The sequence below is a fragment of the Chinchilla lanigera genome, unplaced genomic scaffold (genome assembly GCF_000276665.1).
Source record: "Chinchilla lanigera isolate Chin_1 unplaced genomic scaffold, ChiLan1.0 scaffold00041, whole genome shotgun sequence".
NCBI lineage: Eukaryota > Metazoa > Chordata > Mammalia > Rodentia > Chinchillidae > Chinchilla > Chinchilla lanigera.
In genome coordinates this window covers 12572582-12596105 of record NW_004955442.1, presented here as the reverse complement: position 1 = coordinate 12596105, position 23524 = coordinate 12572582, and the positions used below count along the sequence as shown (strand labels likewise).

Sequence of the window (23524 nt, the reverse complement as noted above, 5' to 3'; positions counted from 1 at the left end):
GCGAAGGCTATGGGTTCAATGCCCAGTATGCCTCACATTTTTTAAAATAAAAACTAAAAGGGGCTCATGCCAGATTTCTGGGGTTTCTGGGAAACCCCAAGAGGAGCTAACCTCTCAGGGGTGGCGTGTATTCAGATATTTGCCTGTGACAGGCATGGGCCAAGTAGGCTCCTGAGGCCTGTGAGACACATTTGCCCTGGTCCTGACCCCACCTGGTGATAGGGAGCAGGAGCTGGATGGTGACTCAGGATCCACTGGGTCCTAGAAACTGACCCCTTAGCCCTGGTCATGCTGTGGGTCTTTACCCCTAGGACCAGCCTTTGCTTTTTTCTGGGACAAGAAAGGGAACCAACAACCTTGCTGGGTTGGCAAAGGACACTGCCTGGCACCTCCTAGGGCCCCAGGGCTGGGTTTGAGGACACAGGGACCATACAGAGCCTCCTCGGACAGGAGCTGCAGGTGTCCCAACAGGTGTTTCTTTGTGTCCCCAGGATGTATCTGGAGCAGAATGACTGCGGGGAAGGGCCTCGGAGCCACACCCAGCACTGCGCTCCCCTGCTCTGTTGCCAGCAGTTATGGCCTCAATACCCACAGCCTAACCTGCTTCAGAGGTAGGGCCCCTGCTTAGAAGTAAGAGGCCAGGAGGCTGGGCATTTAGCTCAGTGGCACAGCGCCTGCCTGGCAAGCACAAGGTCGTGAGTTCGATTCCCAGAGCCAGAAAACAAAAACAAAAACAAACAAACAAAAAAATGAAGTAAGAGGCCAGTTGTTGAGTAGGGAGCTGGGACTTAACCTCCCATGTTGTGTGATGCTCAGGCCTGGCAAAGGCAGTGCAAGCTCATGGCAGAGGGCCAGCGATGAGGACACTGACCAGAGAAGCCAAGAATGGGGGCGGCGCCTCGGCTCACCCACACACGGACACTGCACGGCAAAGCAGGGAACACAGGTGTTTGGGGGACTTACTCCCCACCTGTCAGTCCCTCTTCAGTAGTGACTTTGTGTGACACCCTTACAGCAGAGTCTGGTAGATTCATACCCAGACCAGAGACAGCCAACCTGGGCGCCAGCCTGGATCTCTTCCTGTGATGCTGTAAGTCACTTAGTCTCTGTGAGCCTCAGTTTCCCCATCTGTAACACAAGACTCAGTGCAGTCTACTCACCATACGGCTAGGGTGGTAGGGCTAAGAAATCAGACAGGAGGTGTTGCCTTAAGAGGGAGCCAGGCTCTCACCTCAGCCCAGAGTCCTCATCCAGCACTTGGCTCCTCTTACGGAGCAGATAAAGACCAGCAGCAACCTCAGTATGGTGGTGCACACCTGTAATCCCAGCACTCTGGGAAGCTGAGGCAGGAGGACTGCAAGTTAAAGCCCAACCTGGGCAACTTGGCGACTTACCAAGATCCTATTTTGAAATAAAAAATAAATAAAGGGCTGGGGATGTAACTCAGTGCGAAGGTCCTAGGTTCAATCCCTAGTACCACAAACAAAAATGAAATAGGCCAGCAGTGAGGCCAGAGGTCAGAACCTGCTGCCGCAGAGCCTCTAAAAAGAGACACTGGGCCACTCCCACCATTCATGGTGTTGCTGGCGTAAAACAAGTCACGTTGCGGTTCTGCCTTTGAACATCACCCTGCCTGGCCCCTGGGAATTCACGAGTGATCTCAGCATCGGAAATGTCTCCTTTGGCTCCTGTAGCAGAGCTACATGTGTGCTCAGGGAAGGGACTGCTGGGAGCATGTGGGATCCCCAGCATGGAGTCCCCCAGGCCTGGCTGGGACCCCCACACACCTGTTCCAGCTAAGCAATGTGGGGGGGGGTTGCTGGCCACAGGGTGTTTGTGCTGCTTCAGCCACCGAGAGCCACCCTGACGCCTGCCTGTGTGTGCTCCTCCAGTAGCCTTGCGGCTCTACTTTGGCCAAGGTTGCCACCTCTTACCTGGGCTAGAAAACAGTCACCTACTTTCTATTCTGAGAGTATCTTGAGACAGATAAGTTTCAGGCTGGACAAAGGCATGACCTGGTTACCTTGCAGAAAGATCTGAGCTCTGGGGGAACCCACCACTCCGTCTTCCTGCCCATAGGACAGACAGCAGCCTGGACACTGGAATGGCCAGCCTTCTTGCCAGCACTGGCCCAGGAGGGGGCTGCAGGGTAGGGGTCTCAGGAAGGCTTTGTGGCTGTCAGCAAACCCTGTCCAGGTTATGTTGCATCTCTGGCTCATTCTTCTGCCACTTGCCTACAAGGGGACAGAGGCCACTTGTGTAAGGGGCATAACACAGACTGTGTTCCTGTTCAAACCAGGTATAGGCCAAAAAGGGTCTTCAGTTTTACTGTGCCTCAGCTTCCTCATCTTTCAGATGGGGACAAGGGTCAATTCCCCCCTCTGGGAGTTGAGACAATTCAAGCAGCTGATCCCTGGTGAAGTGCTTTGGGTGTGGCTGGCTGCTTTTATTGTCATGGGTGTCATGACAGCCGTGGTGGCGCTGCCTGGCAGGGGTCTCTATCCCTCTGGGCCCATCATACAGCAGCCTCGCCAACTGCTGCAGCTGTCTCTGCCCAAAGCCCCCATCCATAAGTGGGCTCACTGTGTCTGCTTGTACTGCAGTGTGACAGAAAGCTGTGTCAGCAGGTGGAAACTATTCCCAAGGTGGGGACTGGGTACGACATTGCTTTGGTATCAGACCAGCACTGTCCAACAGACACAGAGAATGAGCCACATCGTCATTTAAATCCTAGGAGCCACTTGAAAAAAGTAAAAAGAAACAGGTGATTTTTTTTTTATTTTTTTTGCCAGGAAATTGCTAGTTTTGCATCCATTTGTAAATCAATTTCAATTTTTTTTTGAGACAGGGTCTTGCTATGTAATCAAGCCAGCCTTGAACTCACTATGTAGCCAGGCTGGCCTTGAACTCACAGTAATCCTGCCTCAGCCTCCCGAGTGCTGGGATTACAGGTATGTACCACCCAACTATTTTTTTTTTTTTTTTGCACTAACAGGGATTGAACCTAGAACCTTAGCACTGAGCTACATCCCCAGCCCTTTACAAAACTTTTTTGGTCTAAATTGTTAAGTTTCCCAGGCTGGGCTCAAACTTGTGATCCTCCTGCCTCAGCCTCCAAGAGTACTGGGATGACAAGTATGTGCTACCACGCCTGACTTTAAACTTCATTTTCATATTTTACTTAACCTGAAATATCCAAAATATGACAGGCAATTTGACAGGCACCCAAGAGAGTGTGACTGGCCTGGTTTATACTGTTTTCCCACTAAATCTTCCACACCTTGTACTTAAGGCATTTGGCACATCTCATGTGCTGAGAGCTCGCCAGACAGGACAGTGTCACTCCAAACAATGGTGGGGTCTCTGCACCTGCTTGGTCTATGGCCCAGTGGCCACAGCTCGTTAGTTCTGCCAGACCATGACGGCGAAGCTGTGAGAGCTTTCAGTGATACAAACAGCTGCTATGGCAGCACCACTGTGCTAGGGTAAAGCCCAGGGCACCTGTCTGCCTCCCTCAGGGCCTGGTGCCTAGGGACAATCATTCCCTTTGATCTCTGTGATTCCTTAACAGGCCCACTCACACTGGCCAGAAGCCTGGCTCCCTGCCTGACACTGTGCCCAAAGCTCCCGGCTGTGCCCAGTGGAGCACAGTGCCTTGGTGTGGAGTGCCAGGGCACATACCTGTCCCCAGGCGCGTGGGCTGCTGGGCAGACCTGGGGGTGCTTGGCCTGTTCCCCAGTTGTTTCTTCCTCCAGGCTTGGGGAACAGCTTCCTCTCTGAGTGGCAACAGGAACAGATCATGCCCCAGCAGCCTTGCAGAGGTCACGTCCCTGCCGTCACCCCCACCCCAGAGGTCCCTGTGTCTTTGCCCCATCCGGTCACAGCCTGGTCTCCGTGTGCAGAGATGGGGCCTCATGGGCTCAGCACTTCCTTGATGCCAGGGCCGCCTGGCTTCCCAAGCCTGAGTCAGCGCCCTCATTCCAGCCCTTGGTCACGCCTGTGGCTCCTTCTTTTGGGGTTAACTCTGTCTCAGTGGGTGGGGGCGGGAGGGGGCACCCAAATTGGAATGTCTGGAATGCACAGGAGTGCACACCCCTTCCTAGGAACCAGCCTCACCCTTCCCATACCGCTGAGAAGGGGCCTGGCCTCCTGCCAGCCCTCCTCATCATCTCCAGGGTCCCACTCACTTCCAGGGCTGGCTGGGACCTCAGTGGCTCCCTGGGGTCCTCCAGGCCTGGCAGGGCTCACCTTGGGGGCTGTAGGGCTCCACCTTCCCCTTTCCTGCCTGGTCCAGGGTGCAAAGGCTCATAGCTCCCAGGGCGTCTGTCCTGTTCCTGCCACCAAGGTGGCACACAGTGGGACTCAGGAAACCATCGCTGAATGAAAACAACTAATACAGAGAGTACCTACTAGGTGCCCGCTGCCTGCTCTGCCCTTCTATGCATCATTCGTTGACATTTTGTAGCCCCAGGAAGGAGGCACCCTTGGAGTCATTGGGCCCCTTTTCTTAGCCCCAAGTATTAGTTCATAAGCTTCTGTACAATAGGAAATCACTCATCTTTAGGGTTTCTATAGTCCTTTATTCCCTGCTTTGCATAGGCTTGGGGTTCAACAAATAGGTGTTAAACTGAGCAAATATTTTATCACACATTAGCAATTTCTATATCCCCACTTTCTAGATGGAGATAATTGAGGGTCAGAGGAATTAGGAAACCTACCCAAGGTCACACAGTTGGGAAATGGTGGTATCAGGATTCAAATCCAAGCATCACAATCCAAGACAACGTTCTTGCTACAAGAGGATATCAATATCGATCTATACACCCTGCCCCAAGCACACACAGTGACGGGCGAAGAAATGACAGGGCAGGCATTCACCACTCAAGGGAGGCACAGTGATTTATGTCTTGTTGGCATCTTTGTCAGTACAATTAATCCTAGCAGTTGGGTAACAACCAGGGGTGGTAAACTGAGTCAGACTCATGCTCCTAAGACATAACCACAAGGGACTCCCTGCCTATCTCTCTGAACAGGCAAGAAACTGGCACCGAGTGAACCTGGGCCACACCTACCCTAGTGCCTGACACAGGCTCCCTCCCTGCTCCTCTGAACACTCTGGCAAGGTACGTCACAGCACCTACTGCAGATGAGGACACTGAGGGCCACTTGCCGGCAGTCACAGGGTTAGTAAGTGTCTACCCTAGTAACTACGGCAGCCCCAGAGGGCATTTTCTGGATATTTAATTACTGCTGAATATATTTTCACTCCACCCCTCAACTCCTTGCTATCCCTCTGCCCCTCTTACAGACCCTGGTATAACATCTTCTCCAATAACCACGCCCTGGAGATACGAACTGTTGATATGCTGTAAAACATCTGCCCAATTGAAACCTACTTACTGAGCCCCAAGCTTCCCCAAGTCTTGGAATTATAGGTTATAGAAGCAACAGCACACACCCCACCACCACCACCACCACTGCAAGCCAAAGATGAGCAAGTTCCTATTTACAGTTTACAGGCTAATAGAGAGAGTTGAGAAAAACACCCCAATGACTATAATTAAGAAGATTCCTGATTACCTGGTTAGGGTATTTTTCTCCCATGCTGCCCCAATTTAGGCCTTATAACCTAATTTTAATTGTGAAAATATAGTTCAATCCAATAAAAAGCAAGAAAAGAGGAAAAAAAGAGAAAGCACCACAAATAGGACATTTGGCAAAAACAGGTTCACTTAATCATAATAAATGTGAATGAGTTCAACTTGTTTATTAAAAGATGAAGACTCTCAGGTGGCAATAACAAAAAATAACCCTCCTCAACTACATGCCATTAGAAGATACATCTGAAACTGACTGATACAGGAAGGCTGGGAGTAGAGGAATGGACTGTGATGTACAGGAAAATACCACTGGAAAGGAAGTACACAGTCCATTTGCCTCTGAGACAAGATGTCAAGGCACTGCATGTACCTATATGGTTGCTCCTAGCTGTGTGGGCCCTGATTTGGGAAGTTCTGACTTAACTGGTTCAAGACAAGACTCTGACATTTTGTTAAAGTCTCTGGGGGATTCAAATGTGCAGTCAGGGCTGAAAATGAGGAACCGAACTACAGTAAGTATTAAGAGAGAGTTGGTTGGAGAGATTTCTGGGTATTACAGGAAGTCCCATGAGAAAGCAGGACATGGGTAGTTCCTAATAAATACCAGAGTGATTGGTCAATTGACTGATAATCTCCCTACTGGAAACTTCTATGGTAATTAGACAGTAAATTCCCCCACACCCCGTTATTAATCCTGCAGAAGGAAATCTTAAACTGAGCAGGTTGTTGGTGTAGTAATTTGTTTTTGAGGCCTAATGTGTTTCCACCCAGGGAACGCTGTCCACCTCCTGGCCTCTGGGTAGGGCCTAGGACTCTCCTTACAGACACAAAAATGTTCAAGTTGCTCTAGGTAATGCCAAAGCAGATCTTGAATTTTTTTCAATATTTCAACAGGGCTCAAACCAACCTTGGTGCCTTCAGGTATTAGGACATCACTCTGAGTTAGAAACTAGTGGATAAGGGTACCAACCTCTGTCATCTAAGCACCTACTAAGTGTCTGATGCTTTACCCAGTGTCACAGTCTTCTCACTGACTTGCACACTGCCAATGTGTAGATTTGTAACCCCTATTTATCAAGCACTTATTAAGTGCTAGAGACATATATACCAGTGATGAGGAAAAGAGCCCACAGTGAAAAAAAAAAAGAGCCCACAGTGGGGGCAGGAAAGTGGCCAGCTGCACAGCTGACAGGTGGTACTACCAGCCTGCAGCTCCCAAGTCCAGGCCTTTCTCCTCTACCCGCCAGGCCTTCTGTCCCTCCCATAGGCCTCAGCTTCCCCTCCATAACTTGGAGGTCTGCCTGCCGGTTTTGTTTTGAGACAGGGTCTTGCTATGTAGTTCAGGCTAGCTTTGAACTTACTATGTAGCCCAGGCTGGCCTTGAACCAGTGGTGATCCTCCTGCCTCAACCTCTGGAGTGCTGGGATTACAGGCGTGCCCCACCATACTAGGCTGCCTGCCTGCTTTATGCTTGGGAAGCGTCGAGCTTTATATCTGGGGCAGGGGTGCTGCAGCCCATTCAGCTCTTTGTGGCCCAAATCTAGAGTCCTTCTTTCAACTGGAATCAAAAAGTCCCTATGGTCAAGAAGATCAAATCCCTGAAGGTGTCAGCCTGCAATCTGAGCCTCAGCAGGCAGTGGGGCAGCATCGTGTTCTGCAAATCCCAATCTGCAGCCCTATCACCTTCCAGGCTCAAACGGTGCAGCGGCCGGCCAGCAAGCGGCAGCCAGGAGAGCAAGAATCTTGGCAGCCGGTGGGTCACTTGCCAGCCTGTTCCCAGTTTAGTATGCTGGGTTAGGCCACCTGAGCATCCTGGGGCAAGCCACCCAGATTTGCTGAGCCTCAGTGGGGATAGAATTTATTTAAAATAAGGGCTGGGATGTACTTCAATGGTAGAGAGCTTGCCTATCATCCTCAGGGCCCTGGGTTTGACCCCTAGCACTCGGAAAAAAAAAAAAAAAAATCATCCTGGCTGAGACTTTCCATTTGCACCTCCCCACCAAAAGCTTCTGGAACCTTGGCCTCTATTCTGGCTGCACAGGTCTGGGCCCCTTTCCCCTACCAAGGCCCTTTTGCTACGGTCTGGACTTGGAGATGCACAGCCCCAGCATATGGGCTGTTCTCTCTAGCCGCTCCCCTTTTCCATTCCACCCCTCATGGTAAAAGTACAAAACCTACAGTGATCTAGGCAAGCATACAGAAATGCACTGGAAAGAATCGGCCACGCTGTCCCAGCCCCAGGATCAGCTGATGTCCTCATGCTGCCACATTGGCTTCAGGTTTTTTTTAACTTTTTTTTTTCAGTAACTGAGAAGCAAACTCAGAATTTTGCCTGGAGCTGCATCCCCAATGCTTTTTATTTATTTTTATTTTGAAACAGGGTCTTGCTAAGTCATTAAGTTGTCCAAACTGTGTTCTAATTTGTGATCCTCTTGCTCAGCCTCCCAGAGTACTGGGATTATAGGTATGTACTTTTGCCTCAGATTTTCTTTCAAAAGAAGTAAGATTTTGCGTCTTATCTTTGTTGGAGGTTCATAATTTTAGACATACTGGTTTCTCCCTAAGCCAGGTTTATATTTTTAAATACATATACATATTTGCATCCAGAGATGGCAGGTGAAATTGCTTTGTATGCGTGTTTTTCATCAACATCTACTTTGCATTCTTCACCTGGCTTAGTTTGCATAACATGATATATTTCAGGTTGTGCACACACACATGCATGTGTGCCCTCGGTCACATCCCTTTGATTCTACCCACCCACACCTGCTGGTCCTCCGGCTCTGCTTAGAGGTCTCACGGACTCCCGTCCCTCTAGCTCAGTACTTCTCACTCCAGTTGTTGCTGGTGGTTTACTCAGCCCACACCCTGACTACCATCCTGGACACAGATACCAGACGGAGTGGGGCGTGCTATTTAAGCCCTGGCATTCCCTTCTCTAGATGGATCCCTCCAGGCCCACCATGTTGGCTCAGCTGGCTCAGCACATGCACTACATGTGGAGGGGTGAGAACCTTAGAGTCCTCCATGGTTCACCCATCCACCTGTTCACACATTTATACAGCACATGCTGCTCTTGCCTGGCTCCAGGGGCAGACAAACAGCCCATCTGGCCATCATAGATAGTCAACTGGTGGATGAGAATAGAATGACAAAGGAAAAGAAAGACAATGGAATAGGTGGATCTGTCCCAACAGACAGGTTTGGGCAGGATGGTATCCTCAGGAAGAGTGGTAAGAGAAGAGGGATAGACATTGCAGGCGGGAGAAAGAGCTTGGATAAAGGCCCCATGGCTGCTGGAGCACTGTGGAGACAGGGGCAGGGGAGGCATTCACATACAGAGCAGAAGCTCCAGGACTGAGGAGGGAAGAAGATCTGAGGCCAGTTACACAACCAGGGACATGGTGACTGCAAATTTCCATGGCTGCCAGAGGGAGAGGGTGGGGATGCTGAAGCAGAAGTAGGAAGAGGGCTGAAGTAGATGCAAGCACCCAGCATGAGGGCCCCTGCTGGCTGCTGATGCTCAGGGCAGGAAAATGTGGGGACTCAGAGATAAGAGAGAGGGCAGGGCTAGGCTGAAGGCAGAGAGTAACGCCTCAAGGTTCCCAGGCTCAGGGAGCTGGAACCCAGAAGACACCATTGCAGCAGGGAGAACAAGCCCAGAGGCCATCTCCCTCCCTCCACTCCCAGGCCCAAGCTAGGTGGGGCAGGCAGACCAGGAGGAGGCAGATGGCTCAAGGGGATACAGTTGCATGCTGGGAATTCTGGATCCCCAAAGGCAGCATCAGCCCCACCTGTGTTGCTGCCTGAGGGGTGTGAAGGGTGCTATGGCTCCCCCAAAAAGTCCCCCTCTCCCCAAGTAATGGCTTCAGACAAGCCTCAAATGCCACTACCAGGAGCCACTCCTGCAGGCTGAACCCAGCTCTGTCCTGAATATGCTTTGTCTGGCCCGCTTTTTTCTGCCTAGAGAAGGGAGCAGAGCCAGTGGGGGACAGTCTCCCACTGGGGTAGAGTCATGAGCACAAGGCAAGGACCCCACCATCCATCCTGGGGCAACCCCAGGGATCTGTGCGGAGGCTGCTTTCCCTCCCCAGGGCCCCAGCATGGGCCACTTGGAGTCCAAGGTGGGTGCCTTTTGGCCCAGCCTCAGTGCCATCTTCTGGGCAATGAGACACAACCCCCACCTGGCAGGTGCGCCGGCAGAATGAGATGCTGCACAGCCCACACATGGGTGCTGGAGAATAGCTGGGTACCTCACTCTGGCCCAGTACCCTGGCGGATGGAAGGGGTACTTTGGTACTTTGATGGAAGGGGGCTTTGATGACAGGGCCTTGTCCAAACTGCTCATCTTTCCTGATCAGGGGGTGCAAGTGTTGCCTACTTGAGTCTTCTGCATGGCCAGCTTGGGGCTTAGCAGCTGTCAATCTTAGTAGCATGCTCTCTGCCACTGTGATGTATGGAACCATTCTTGGAGCTGGGTCCAGGCCTGGGCTCATCACACCTATGACACTGCTTGATCTACCGCCAGTTTACAGATGGTGACACTCTGCTCAGGAGAGGCACAGCTGGAACTTGAACTCATACCTGGCTGACATCAAACTGTGCTCTTTACCACCAAGAGGCCTAGGGTATCCTAGGCAGCTTCCTTTTGCCCACCCCTGCCACCCTTGCAAGTGCCCCCATCAGCCCAGGCCATTCTTGCAAGACCCTGTCTGGGTGGGGTTGTGGGGTGCAGCCCAGGCTGCTGGGTACTCATTGGGAAAGTCTGGATGGTGGGGTGAGATTAGCTCCATTCTACAGATACGGTTCAGCAAGACCAAGTTTCTGTCCTAACATCAAACACACATAGGGCTGAGGGTGTGGCTCAATGGTAGATCACTTGTCTAGCATGTATGAGGCCCTAGTTTCTATCCCTAGCACCGAACAAATAGATAACAATGTGAAAATCAAACACAGAAATTCAGCCTGACTCCAGAGCTGGATCTTAACCATTCCACTTAGACTTGCTGCCCCAAACACCCAAGAAGGCCTCCCTGATCTGTGCTTTGAGCCTGATGGCTTTAGGGAACCACTGGCCTGATCTCTATATACTGACAGTCATGTAACCACACTTGTGTTTAAGTTTAACCTCATCTAATCTCCCTGATGTGGAGGCCAGGGACTCAAACGCAAGGAGATTGTCAAATTGCCACATCTACCCTCATCCCGAGTTGTGCAGTGCACAGTCTGTCCATCATGTCATAGAGCTCACACCTGGGTGCACAGTAACTATATCTGTTCAGTAACTATAATCACAACTACCTTGCAACAGAACCTCCTACTGCTATCAGCCCTTTCCCTATGTTATTTTGCTGAATCTTCAGCCAGCACTACCAGGCGGGTGCTATACCTACGCTTCACCATTCTGCAGGTGACAGAACAGAGGCTCTGAGAGGCCAAGCAACTCCTCTCCCCCACTGGCTTGCCCAGTTAGGAGGGTGGGAACAGATCTCCTCTAGGGCCTTCCTGCTGGGCTGGACCCTGTCCTCAGCAACCTGCACCACCAGGCCTGACCCTGTCATTAATTCAGGTGTGAACACCAGCTCCCACACCTGTCATTAGGAACCAGGGCGACAAGAGCAACGGGGTTCACACCCTGCCCAGGCTCTCCCCAGTTTCAGTTGCTAAAAGGCTGGCAAAACACAAGGAGGAGCAGGTCCCTTGATGACTCTGTTCATGGATCAGAACTTGTGTGATCTTAAACCCTTGATTTCCGGGGTGTAAAGTCCTGACTCAGAGCTCCTGGGTCCCCAGGCTCAGGAGGATAATCCTGGCCTGGGTATTTCCTGGGTGCTGGAGCATGGCTTTTCAAATTGAGTGGGAGACATTTATCACCTCCCCTGCTTTGCAGATGAGGAAACGAAGGCACAGAATCATTCTGTTGAGATAGCAAAGCCAGAATTAGATGTGACAAGCATGTGCTCCCAGGCCCCAAGTTCCTACCCACCTCACCATGCTGAACCTCACTATAGCTCTCACTCACCCAAGACAATGGAGGAGCCCCTAGAAAACTTGCCTGTTATCCCAGCATTCTGGGAGGCTGAGGGAGGATTGTAATTTCAAGCTCAGTCTGGGGACAAATTAATGAGGCCCTGTCTCAAAAAATAAAAAAAGAGTTGGAGATGTACTCAGTGGGAAGGCCCTGGATTCAAACACCAGTACTTAAAAAAGAAAGAACAAAACGGAACAATTTATTTATTTATTTATTTTTGCGGGCAGAGTGTGTGTGTATGGCTCCCTGAAGCCAGCGACTACAGTTTACTTAGAGCCACAGTTAACTTCTGTGATGCTTGCTACAGGGCTGGTAGGCACCAGGCAACACTCAAGAGATTCCTGTTGACAGAACAGGGCACAGGGCTGCCCCACCCCACAAATGGGGTTCAGAAACTAGGCTCTGAGCTAGGAGATCACAAAGGGAGCCCTTGGTCCCCGCCCACTGTCAGGGCTGTGACAGTGATCATCCTCAATGCTAAGGTGACAGCAAGGACACAGAGCCTACACAGCCTTTCACCCATCCTGAGGGGGCGGGTATGGGAATGCTTTCGGGAGGAAAAAACCTCTAAGCTGAGATCTGGGGCCAAAGACCGTCGGTCAAGGACACTGGGTGGCTGCTCCAGCTAGGAGGCTGCAGGACCCCGTGTTCTTGCCCCCAGGCCCTCAGAGTCCTGCTCTGGAAAGGATGGGAGGCCTCCTTCCTCCTCTCCCCACTGGGTGGAGGGGAGGCAGAGGGCAGGCCTGGCCCAGCTCCTGGTGTGTGGGATCTGCATCCTGGGGAGCGGGGGGAGGTGAAACATCACAGTTGTGTGGGGCTGGCACACAGCATCCGATTGTGCAACGCCCTGGAGAACAGCAGGGGGACTGGACCTGACCCCGGCTGGGCCTTGAGTGCCAGCTGGAACTGCCATGGAGGATAATGGTCCAGCCCAGTCTCTGGGGTGGGGAAGTCTCAGAGAGGGGGAGAAGTTAGAAGCCTCTAGCTGCTAACAGCCTCAATCTGAGATATGGGCAAGTGGGATCTCAGGGCAGCAGAGCTTCTGCAAGGACTGGAACTCAGGGGGGGCCAGTGCCCATACTGCACCCTGAGTGCCTCGGTCCCGGGCAGCAGCCCAGAGGGCAGGCTGGGCTGGGTTGCGCTGCAGGGGCACATGGAAACCCTGACCCAGAGCCTCTAGCCTTGGGCTGTGGTCTGGGGTGGGGGTGGGCGTGCCGGGAGCTGATGGAGGGTGAAGTGGGGGCCTCCTACCAAAGGGTAGCTTGCGATGGGCACTGCTGGCCCGGCCCCTACCCCCTGGAGTTCCATAAGGGAGCCCCCATCGACCTCCCAGTGGTGGTGTGGGGGGGGGGCAGAGGCTGAAATCTTGCCCCTCTTTCAATCTCAGCATCTCCATTAGGCTCCCCCAAACCGGTTATTAAGTGAACACATCAGGCTTATCAACGCGGCCGTGGGCTGCTCTCAATGCAAACACATCAAGACATGTCATTTCCTTCCCAGGCCACCCTGGGAACCTGCGGCTCACAGACACCGCCAGTTTCGGAGCTAGGGAGGAGAGAGGAGAGAGGAGAGAGCCACACCCTTGAGAAATCCCGACACCGCCCAGCAGCCCTGGTGCAGAACGCGCCGTCCAGCAGGCAGGGGTGCCTCTTTGCGTGGCACCCCCCTCACCCCGCACGGTCACCGCCTCTGGGCGTGGCTGGAGCGCAAAGAGGCAGGAGCCAGGCAGCAGGTGGCCCTCACCTCTCAACTCCCCAACGCCAGGTGCACCCGCACGTCCTCCAAAGCGCACTGGGGAGCGCCCCCACCTCGCGCTGTTCCCAGGCTCCAGTGCCCCCGAGACGGGCCCCCTGCAGCGCCCCTGCCTGGGGTGCTGCCTCCTTCGGACACTTCATTCCACATCCCGGCAGCGATTCTTAGACTCCCAGCCTAAGAGCGACCCTGGGACACAGAAGTGTCCTGTACCCTCAACTCAGCTGCCCGCTGTCTAACCTCTCCCTACCCCGTAGTGTTCCCTGGGGCTTCTTGGATACCCCCTCTAGGTGCCCCTAGTCAGCTTCAGCAGCGCTTCCCAGCTCCTGGAGGTCTCAAGCCAGCGCTCCCGCGCGCCTGCGACTCCGGCGTCAGTTTCCGACAGCCGGGTGCCCCTAAAGCCTCGGGCGATAGTCCCTGGCGCGTGGGCGCCCCTCACCTGCGGGTTTGCACCGTGGGGCTGTATTTGCCCTTGTTTCTCCTCCTGAAGAGCGAGTTCATGGCGGGGTGCGGGCGGCGGGGCACTGGCGAGCGGGCAGCACGGGGAGCCCCGAGTGCGGGCTGCCGCGGCGCAGGACAGTACTTGCGGGGGGCGGAGCGCGCGGCCTCTCGCTTGGCGGCCGCTCCCGGGGAAGGTGGCGCCTACCTTCCTCGCGCAGGCGGGGCTTCAGCGCAACCCGAGCGAGGGCGGCACCCACGGGACCCAGGGGGTGGGGACGCGAAGCTGGGGCCGGACACCGCCCCCGTGGGAAGCCAGGGGACTCCAGAGGCCCTGTCCGTGCGAGGGCGCACAGGCCTCCCGGGCCAGCGCGCGGCCCCGCCCTCCACGCACCTGGGACCCGGCGCGCCCCCTGGCTGAAGGAGCTGCCTGGTGCTGCGCTGCCCCGGGCACTGTGCGCTCCGCCTCCTTTGGCAGAGACCAGGCTGGTCGCCCAGGCAGGTGTGGCCGAGATGGGGTGTGGAGAGTGTCTCTGCCCCATGGCTGACGAGTTACCCCAAGGTGGTAGCAGTGACGATGGTGCCTGAGAAAACGGGGCTCTGGAGCGCGCGGGCGGAGCTCACCTCCTACCACCACACTTGGTCAGCTGAGACTCCTTTGCAAGGCTTTTTACTGCTCTCAGCTGCAGTTTTCTTCTTTGTCAAAGGGTGAGAACTATGCACCAGCATCTCAAAGGGCAGTGAGGAGATTCCTGCAGATAGTGCACACAAAGCGCTTGGCACAACGTCCTGGCCCGAATGTGCTGGGAGCTTGACTACGCTATCAATCAGGCCATCGAGGCTGGACAAAAAAACCTTTGAAACTTTTTATAACTCTAGGTCCTAGCACCGTAGTAGTATTTCATAGCTGGCCATAAAAGTTGCTTGGTTCTGGTTCATAGTACCCGCATTACATAGTTCTGCCAGCATAGGGGTGGGGGTGCGCTGGAGGCAGCGGCTGACAGTGGGGAAGGCTGCAGTGGGACAGACGGAAAAGGAATCTGGGTAGAAGCTTCCGTGTGGGGCCAACAGCTGGAGGCCTCAGGCCATTTGGAACTCAGGGTGGATGGAGGGTTCTGACCCCCTGGGATGGAAGGGCAGGCAGTCTCCAGGGAAAACACCAGAGGCCGCCAGATACATATGCCCAAAGGGGCATTAGAGCTTTGGCAGGGAGCAACGTAGCCTTGGGGTAGTGGGGAGATAAGAGCCCCAGACAGGGTGTCCAGAGTGCTAGATTCGATTTCGACTGTCTGGATCTTCAGTCAGTCCCTTGCCCACCTGTTTATTATTTATAAAATAAGGAGGTTGAAAGCCATGCAAGGTGGTATATCCCTGTAGTCCTAGCAGTGTGGGAGGCTGAGGTAGGAGGATCACAAGTTCAAGGCCAACCTGGGTAATTTAGCAAGACTCAGTTTTACAGTTAAAAAAGCTGGAGATGCAGCTTAGTGCAAAGACCCTGACTTCAAGATCCAGTACTGAGGGACAAAAATGTTGGTGAGGAATTGATTCCTAAGGACTTCCTACTGCAGGCCCCAGATATCTAAGGCTACTCAGTGTCCTTCAGGCCATCTCTTGCCCCTGACTCTGAAGGATAGTGATTTCCAAGTATGGTTAAGGGCTTCAAGAAAACCTTATCCTTTTCAGGGCCTCTGAGGGCTGACTTAAAGGATGTGATTCCTCCCAGCCACTTCCAAATGCATTTTTCGGGGGCAGGGTTTCGGTGGAAGACGTTTGGTACCTGTCCTGACCCGGCGTGCCTGGCTCTGCTGATGGCACATTGATGAGGAAGATGAAAAGCCAGAACACAGGAAGAGCTTTTCTCTTGAGTGACCTGAATTCAGTCTTGAGGAGGGAGCACTTTGTGTGTGTGGTACTTGGGACTGAACCCAGGTCTTCACAATGAGCTATACTCCCGGGACCCTGTCCCATCCCCGCCTGTAAATTTTTTGAAACAGTGTCTTACTGAGTTGCTAAGTTGCCCAGGCTAGACATGAACTTGGTGATCCTCCTGCCTCAGCCTCCCAGGTGGTTGGGATCACAGGTGAACACCTCTCTGCCCAGCTGGGAGCACATAGTATTCAAAAGGCAAAACCCATCCATGGTTTGACTTTTTGAAGAGAACTGGGGAACAGTGCAGGACTCTCCCACCCAGAGGCCTTGGTCCTAAAGTTGTTGTGCATAAGAATCTCTGGGGGTGGGGAAGTTTGTGAAATGCAGAATCCAGGGCCCTGGCATCCTTGAGGTCCTGCCTGAGGAGCCTGGGAAGGGACCCAAGAATCAGAAGTGTTAACAAATCCTCCTGCCACCTAGCTGAGAAGCCGGGAGAGAGAGATCCTGTCTGCAGCCTCTCGGCGGAAAAAGTTACCCAGGAAACCTACCCTTCCCTGTCCTGGCTCCCTTCTCTCGGCTGCCCTAGGCTGGTGTTCCTTCCCCGGAAGTAAGGGCTAGAGCAGTTCCCTTGCTTCTACAGTGACTTCCCTTCCGAGGTCTGGGCTCCAAGGGTGGTGGGTCCTCCAGGGTTCTGGCCTTGGAGGTGTCAGAGAGAAGCCAGAGTTTTAGAACTCAGGTGTGTGTGGTGGAAGTGGGGGGACCTGTAACCATGGAAACCTGAGCTCCAGCCATGCAGACCCCTTCCTCACAGGGAAGCTGCACAGAAACTCTGTTGGTCCTGCCTGTGCCCCTGCCCCTGCCCTACACCCTCCCTTTAGTCTCCTTTATCTCACCCTCCAAGGGAGCTCTGTAGCCCACATTCCAGCACCGTGACCCCATTGCTGAGGAGGAAGCTCTGGAGCGCACCTGCAGCCACGAAAGGAGTTGGTTAAAAAGCCCAGGGTGGGTGCATATGGGGAAGATCTCACAGCTGGAAAAGAAAAGTAGAAAATTGGACAGAGGACCTACTCAGGGCAAGGGCCAGAGGTTGAGTGCAAGGGAGAGCAGGGCTGGTTTGTGTTGGACAGAGAGAGGGAGAGGGAGGAGGGGGGAGGGGGGACGTGTAAGATATGCTCTTGTATGCACAGACACTTCTAGAAGGACCCAGGAGACGCTGTTAGCTGTGTGTCCTCTCAGGAAGGACAAGAGAGAAATAGTTTTCACTGGGGAAGGCAGGCAGATGCCTAAACAGACCAGGTTTGAGGCCCTGCTCAGCCCCTTCCAGTCATTTTGCCTCTCTAAGCCTCAGTTTCCCTCACTTGTGAAGTGGGCAAGTCGGGTGTCAGCTCCATGGGGTGAGATGCTGCGAGCGAAGCAGCTAGCAGGGCCTGGTGGTGGGAGGGGCCTTAGCATCTGCAGCTGGGAGATCTTTGCTTCTGCGCCCTCTCAGGGTACCCACTGCACTGGAGCTCCGAACATGGTCAGAACACAAGGTTCTGGGGGCTCTGATGCCCCCTTTCGCACAGCACCTGGGAAGGTGCAGATGGGCTTGAGGAAGGAAGCTGGGCCAGCTTCCCCAGGTCAGCAGGCCTGCAGCATAGTGATGACACTGATAGTGGTGATGCCATCTCTTGTCATCAAGGGTAAACTCTGCCAGGCAACACGGCAGCTGCCCAATGCAGCTCCACTGATTGGATCTGCTTTGCACCCCCAGCCCGGGGGAGGGAGTCAAGTGGGCCAGGGCCCCTGTCTGAGAGGTAACCAGTCTTGGTTTAGTCTCTCTTGCAGGGAGCCTGGCTGTCAAAGGCACGGTGCCCAGCTGGGCTGGTGCTTGGTCAGCCTGTGCCCTGTGGGTGCTCTGGCCCCCGCCCCCACCTGCAAGGGGAGGGGCTGCTGGGCCTGTGCTGACTCAGCTGGGCCTGGCCCAGGGCTGGTGGAGAGAATTAGCAGATTTGGGGAGGAGTCCAGCTGCACCTCCCCATCCTCCCCTGTCCATACTCCGAAAGCTGGGCTCAGAGCTGGTGCGTGTGTGTTCGGGGGTGTGGACACGTGTACATCACACATCCGTGGGCAGGCCAGATGGGGTGGGATCTCTGTCCTCGCAGCGCATCCTCCCCTGGGCAGATAGGATTTGTTCCGATCCGAGGAAGCCTTTCCTGCCCAGTGACTCATCCCCTCCCTGGCCTTGGAGGTGGGGCCCAATGCTCCCCCATGCTGCCCAGGAGGGTGTCTGCTCTCCTGGGTTTGCTGGATGACCTGGTTAACTCCTCAGAGATGGCACCCGCAGGGCCATCCCAGCTCCTGGCAACACGGTGACCCTCAGCCCCTGAACTCTGTCCCCTTCCTGCAGCCAGATTTTCTGAAGGGTCACACAGCCCTCCTGTTTGCTGTCATTGTTCCCCAGCAGCTGGAGAGGTGCTCACTTGGGGTTAGCCAGCAAACCAGTTTAAAACCAGAAGGGTGGCATTCCCCCAGCTCAAAGAGGAGAGGGCGTGCTGGAGGGCGTGGCCTGTTCCTTACGGGGGCGGGGCGGACCCAGTGTTCTTCTGGTCTCCTGTGGAGGCCCAGGTTCATCCTCTGCAGACACCTCCCATCTCCAAGTCTGTCCTCAAGCCCACTGGGAAGCCTTTTAAAAAACGCAGATCCAAAAAAAAAAAACAAAAAAAAAAAAACCGCAGATCCCAGGGGCCTTCCTGAGATTATGGTTCTGTGAGTATTGGTAGAGCCCAGTATTTTTGCATTTTGGAAAATACTTGTCCCATAGAATCTCTGAGACATGCAGAGAAACACAGCTGTGGACAGAGACAGACAACTCCGGGCCTGGCTTCCACACAGCTGGGAAAAGGCCAAGCCTTTAGCCCGAAGCCAACTAGATTTGAATCCTGGCTTTGCCGTATACCCAGCTGTGTGACATTAGGCAGGTGGCTTAACTTCTCTGGATCTCAGTTTCCCCATCTGTAAAAGGGGAAAGAGCCAGTGTGTAGTGAGTGTGCAGAACACTGAGGCCTTTGTCCTTCTGCCTTCCATGGGGGCAGAGGGGGGCCTGGCCTAGTTTCACCCTGTGTTTTGTAACGTGTTTACTTTTCTTGCAGGACAATGCAAAGGATGGAAAATCGTGCTGGCCCTCCAGCGCACACGGGCTGAGTCACTTGGGCTGGGCGGGGGGCCAGTGAGCTCCCCCCAGCACCCCCCTGGGACCAGAGAGGAGGCCTGGCGCTGGCAGGGGACGGGAGAGGGTCCGAGGTGACTCACATGTTCTGCCTGCCTCTGAGTCATCCCAGGAAAATGTGCCTTGGGACCCCACCCGCCTGGGCCCCTGAAAGCCTACTCCAACCTGGTTACCTTGCCCTGCCTACAAGGCAGCCCCTCCCTGTTGCCACTTCAGGGAGTCTTGCTCCACTGACACCCTGCTGGCCCTTCCTAGATGCAGTTGTGTTCCTGTCAGGTCTGTTCTCGAAATACTGAAACAACCCCTGACTTTATTGAACACCAGCTGCTGCAAGCCCCAGCTGCCCTGGTTCTGCTCCTGGGACCCAGCTATGGACAGGTTCCCTCTTTTGGCTCAGCAGGGGTCTCCTGGGCTCGTCTCAGTCACAGGCTGGGGTCCACTCTGGCCACCCAAGCTGCCCACCTGGCTTTGCAGACCCAGGCCTCGGGTTTGAGGCACCTCATCTCTAACTCTAACATCACTTCCAACACAGTGTGCTACACATCCTGGACACCTCTCAGGCCTGTCCCTGGACCTCTCTGCCCAGACAGGAGGTCACCCTGTTAGGCCAGAGGGAGCTGGGTGGGGTCCGCCAGGCAGTGCCAGGCCTGGGATCCCTGCAGGACAACGTGCCCAGCCCAGCCCAGCGCCCATCCTCCTCTCTGTGTCCAGGCTGCTTACTCCCCGCTGCCTCTCCAGCCCTGCCCAGCTCCCACTGCCCAGACCTGTGGCGCTGCATTCTAGGGCCAGGGCCAGGGTGTGACTGACCCTGGGCTGGCCCAGGTCAGCAGGTCAGGACCCCATTCCCTCAAGAGCCTAGAGGCCTAAGTGATGGATGGGACAGGCCATGAGAGGCAGTCCATAAAATCAAACCAGATTTTAGCTTGAAGCCAAGCCCGATTTGACTCCTGCCTTGGCTATGCTGTCGGCTGTGTGACCTTGGAAGTTTGCTTAACCTCTCTGTGACCTTGGAGACATGGCTTACCTTCTCTATAAAATGGGAATAGCTAGTGAGCTGAGCTGTTAAATCCCAGCCCCTCCATTTTCTAGCTGGGTCACCCTGGGCAAATGTCTTCACCTCCCTGAACCTCAGCTTCTTGGTCCATAAAATAGGGACACGGACCCCAGCTTCATAGGGTCTTAAGGAGTCAGTGAAGTAAGACAGGAAATGATGACAAATAATAACAGTTTAGCTGGGCGTTTACTGTGTACGCAGCCCTGTGCTATGGGCTTGGGGCTTATTGAGACTGCACGTGAAGAAGTGCCTGTTCTTAACTCATGATTTGATGAGCTTTGATGCAATCACCCAGCCATGAAACTATCGCCATAGTGAAGGGTGACGACTTCCCTGCTTCCTCTCACCAGTCTGTGACGTGGCCACTGAGCTCCCAAGACATGAAATGCCTCCGAAGGCCGTCTGAGAGAACTCAAACCCTTGTCCCCACCACTTGCTGCCAGCAGTAACCAGTCTGGAAGTCAGATCAGGTGCTCATTCTTGTTGAATGAATGAGTGAGAGGGCCAGTGCATCGCTGTGGCCCCAGGGAAGGTCCCCAGAGGAGGGCCAGGCCAAGGGCTTCTGGTCCCGAGGCAGAACTCTGGTGGGAGTGAAGGACTCTGTTTCTCTAGTCATTCATTCATCCAGTATTTATTGAGCACTTACTATGTGACAAGTCCTGTTCTAGTCACTCAGGACTCCAGATCCATACATTGATCCCGTGCCCTGAGTGAGCTCCCTGCAGGAGGGTGAGGATGGGGAGATGGTACAAGTTCAAGACCACATGAAGGTGACTCTCCTGTGTCCTCAAGGTCAGAGCACTTCCAGAAAAGTGTGCAGTGTGCACAAAGATGCCCTCAAGTGGGGGTCTGGGGACACCATGAGGGAAGCAGTCAGACCAAGTCTGAGGGTGGCTTGGATCTATTGAAGAAGGGGAGACCCTTCCTTGCAAGGACCTTGGGGATCCCTCATTCTGTTCTCCCACATCAGTCATTTCCATGGCAACCAGGCTCCTCTCACCACTCTTGCCTCACTCACAGTGCCCCACTCAGAGGCACTCATTGTTTATGGAGCATCTACTGTATGCCCAGCCCTCAGGATACAGTGGTATATTCATGGCACCTCATCTGGAAAGGGGAATGGGACAGAAAGGCAGATGACCACACTTTAAAAATGAAATAGAGCCAGGCATAGTGGTGTACACCTGTAATCTCAGCACTCTGGGAGGCTGAGGCAGGATAATTGCAAGATTGAGCCCAGCTTGGGCAACTTAATGACTTAGGGAGATCCTAAGGAGGAAGAGACCCTAGCAGGAGGAGGAAGAGGAGGTGGAAGAGAAGAAACAAGAATGGCCTAAGTGCCCACTAGTAGGGGCGTGGAGACGCATGACCCAACTCCATAGTTGGGACAAGTGAACAGCCTGGGCAGTGTGGGGGTGTCTAGACCTCAAAGGCAGGAAGGCTGGGATGTGGTCAGGGCCTGCTACTAGCAGGTGCTGTGTTTTTGCTGTTTATGATTTAAAATGGAGCTGCCCATGTCTGTGTGAGCACGCTCTCCCCGATGCCTGGCCCTTCTTCGTCTGCCGAGGCCCTCTGCCCACTTTCTCTGCTGAGGTCAAACATTCCTGCCTGGGACCCAGTGGCCAAGCCTCCTCCCCGGCCATTGTCTGCTACTGGGTCAGGCTTAATCCCCTGCCTGGGTGAGGGCCCCAGGGACATGAGGCAGTCCCAGTCAGCTCGGGACAATGCTCCCTCCTCCTGGCCCCGGGGACCCACCGCAGCCCTGCTCCTATCCGGCCCATCCTGTTACCTGCAAAGGGTCGGGTCCCTGTGGGCATGCTCGCGGGACGCTCTGGTGCAGGAGCTGCTGATGCCCGAAGCTGCTGAGCAGCGGGGTGTGGCTGGTGTCACAGAAGAAGGCGGTGAGAGCTGTATGGCCTATGTCAGTAGTGGCGGACATGGCACAGGTGGCATAGCGGGCACACAGAGCCCTCTCTGTCCGCACGTGAGCCAGGTTGCCTCAGCAGCCAATCCAGTTGCTTTTTCTAAACTAAAACCTTAGCGTTCAGTTTTAATTGCGGTGTTGGCACTTGAAGATAAATACGTGGGTTCTGGGTTGCAGATTGGGCACTCGGTCTCTAAAAGGTTCGCCGTCACTGGTCTATGCTGTACTTAGAGAAGACACTGTGTTCTTATGTGAATATGCTTAGGTGAATGTACACCATAGTCCCAGTTTAACTGATGTGCACTCCAGAGGCTCTGTGTGTCTAATGGCCGTGGCATCAGGTGGCTGCAGAGACAGGGAGCCCATTGTGCTTTGGATGGGCCAGGCTTTGTCCTTCAGGGCCATGGCCCCTGTCACCCGCCCAGTCCCTGATCCAGAACTGTCTGGGTGGGCAGAGTCCCATACTGCGGTGGGATGCCCGGCTCTGTCATGTCACAGGCTCCTGTCTGCACTGCCGAGGAAGGGCTCGTAGGTGCAGGGTGCAGGGTGGCCTCCCTTCTGGATTCTCCCTGTCTTTCCCAGCATGAGTCTCTGCAGTATCTCTTGGGTGCACGCAGTGTCGGCCTGGGTCAGAGATCCAGGAGTTCCCTGTACCCTCTGCCGGGAGTTGCAGTCCTCAGCCAGACCTCTGCTGCAGCAGCTGCTCCCTCCTCCCTGCCCCTCCACTACTGCAGTCTGTGCTCCACACAGCAGCCAGAGGCTAAGGTAGAAGTCATCGGACTCTCCTCTCCCTCACCTCTCAGCCAGAGCAAGTCCCTCAACTCAAATCAGACAACCCAGGAGACACCCACCCTCTTCTCCCCTGCCATCTCCCTCTGCTCGCTCTGCCCTGCACACACTGATCACCTCCCAGTTCCCCAAGCACACACAGCACACCCTACCTCAGGACCTTTGCACTGGCAGACCCTGTCTGTATACATCCCACCCTGCTCTTCCTCCAAGCATTTGATACTCATGTCCCCTTCTCAGTGAGGCCCACCGGTGTCTGTCTACACTCCCTCTCCTCTACTGCCCCCTCCAGAGTGTTTGGTAGAATCTGACCGGCCACAGAAGTGAATTCCATGGCAACTCTGCCACTTCTCTGATTTACCTGGTTTTCCTTTACTCCCAGGAGAGAGGGACATGTTCTGCCACTGCGCTCCACCCCAGCCCTTGTTTTGCCATTTTGCCCTGCAGCATTCCTGTGCCCACCGTCCTGCCCGGTCCGCAGTGTATTTCTGAGTGGAGCCTGGACTCAGGGAGGGAGGGTGGCGGTGGTAGGGGCGGGGGGCCTGGAGCCCAGACACTGCCCTGCCCTCACAAGCTCAGGAGAAGGAGGGGCTGCACCCCACATGCACCTCAGGGGGCTCCTGAGCTGGTCCCAGTGCCAGTGAGGGACCAGTGAGCTCTGAGGACCAGGACCCCTTCCCCACAGCGTCTCCCTCAGCAGGATCCTGTGGGGCTTGGGCGGGCAGGACATACTGAGCCTCCGTTTCCCAGTGTTGGGGTGCAATGGCAGCTGTGGTGTGTGCTCAGGATCCTCTGAGACCAAATCAGGGCACTCACTTCCCCAGCAGCTGGGAGCCCTGGCTGCTGAGGGCTCCCCACG

The 23524-nt window shown here is 54.4% G+C and overlaps 1 protein-coding gene across 1 annotated transcript in view; it reads right to left on the bottom strand.

The window, feature by feature from the left end:
- Ppl (periplakin) overlaps positions 1-14188 on the bottom strand; it is a 45490-nt gene extending 31302 nt beyond the window's left edge. Inside the window, exon 1 of the mRNA XM_005391258.2 lies at positions 13823-14188. Coding sequence (XP_005391315.1) covers positions 13823-13884 — 62 coding nt within the window. The 5' untranslated portion in view covers positions 13885-14188. The remainder of the gene's footprint in view (positions 1-13822) is intronic.
- Positions 14189-23524: the final 9336 nt, after the last annotated feature.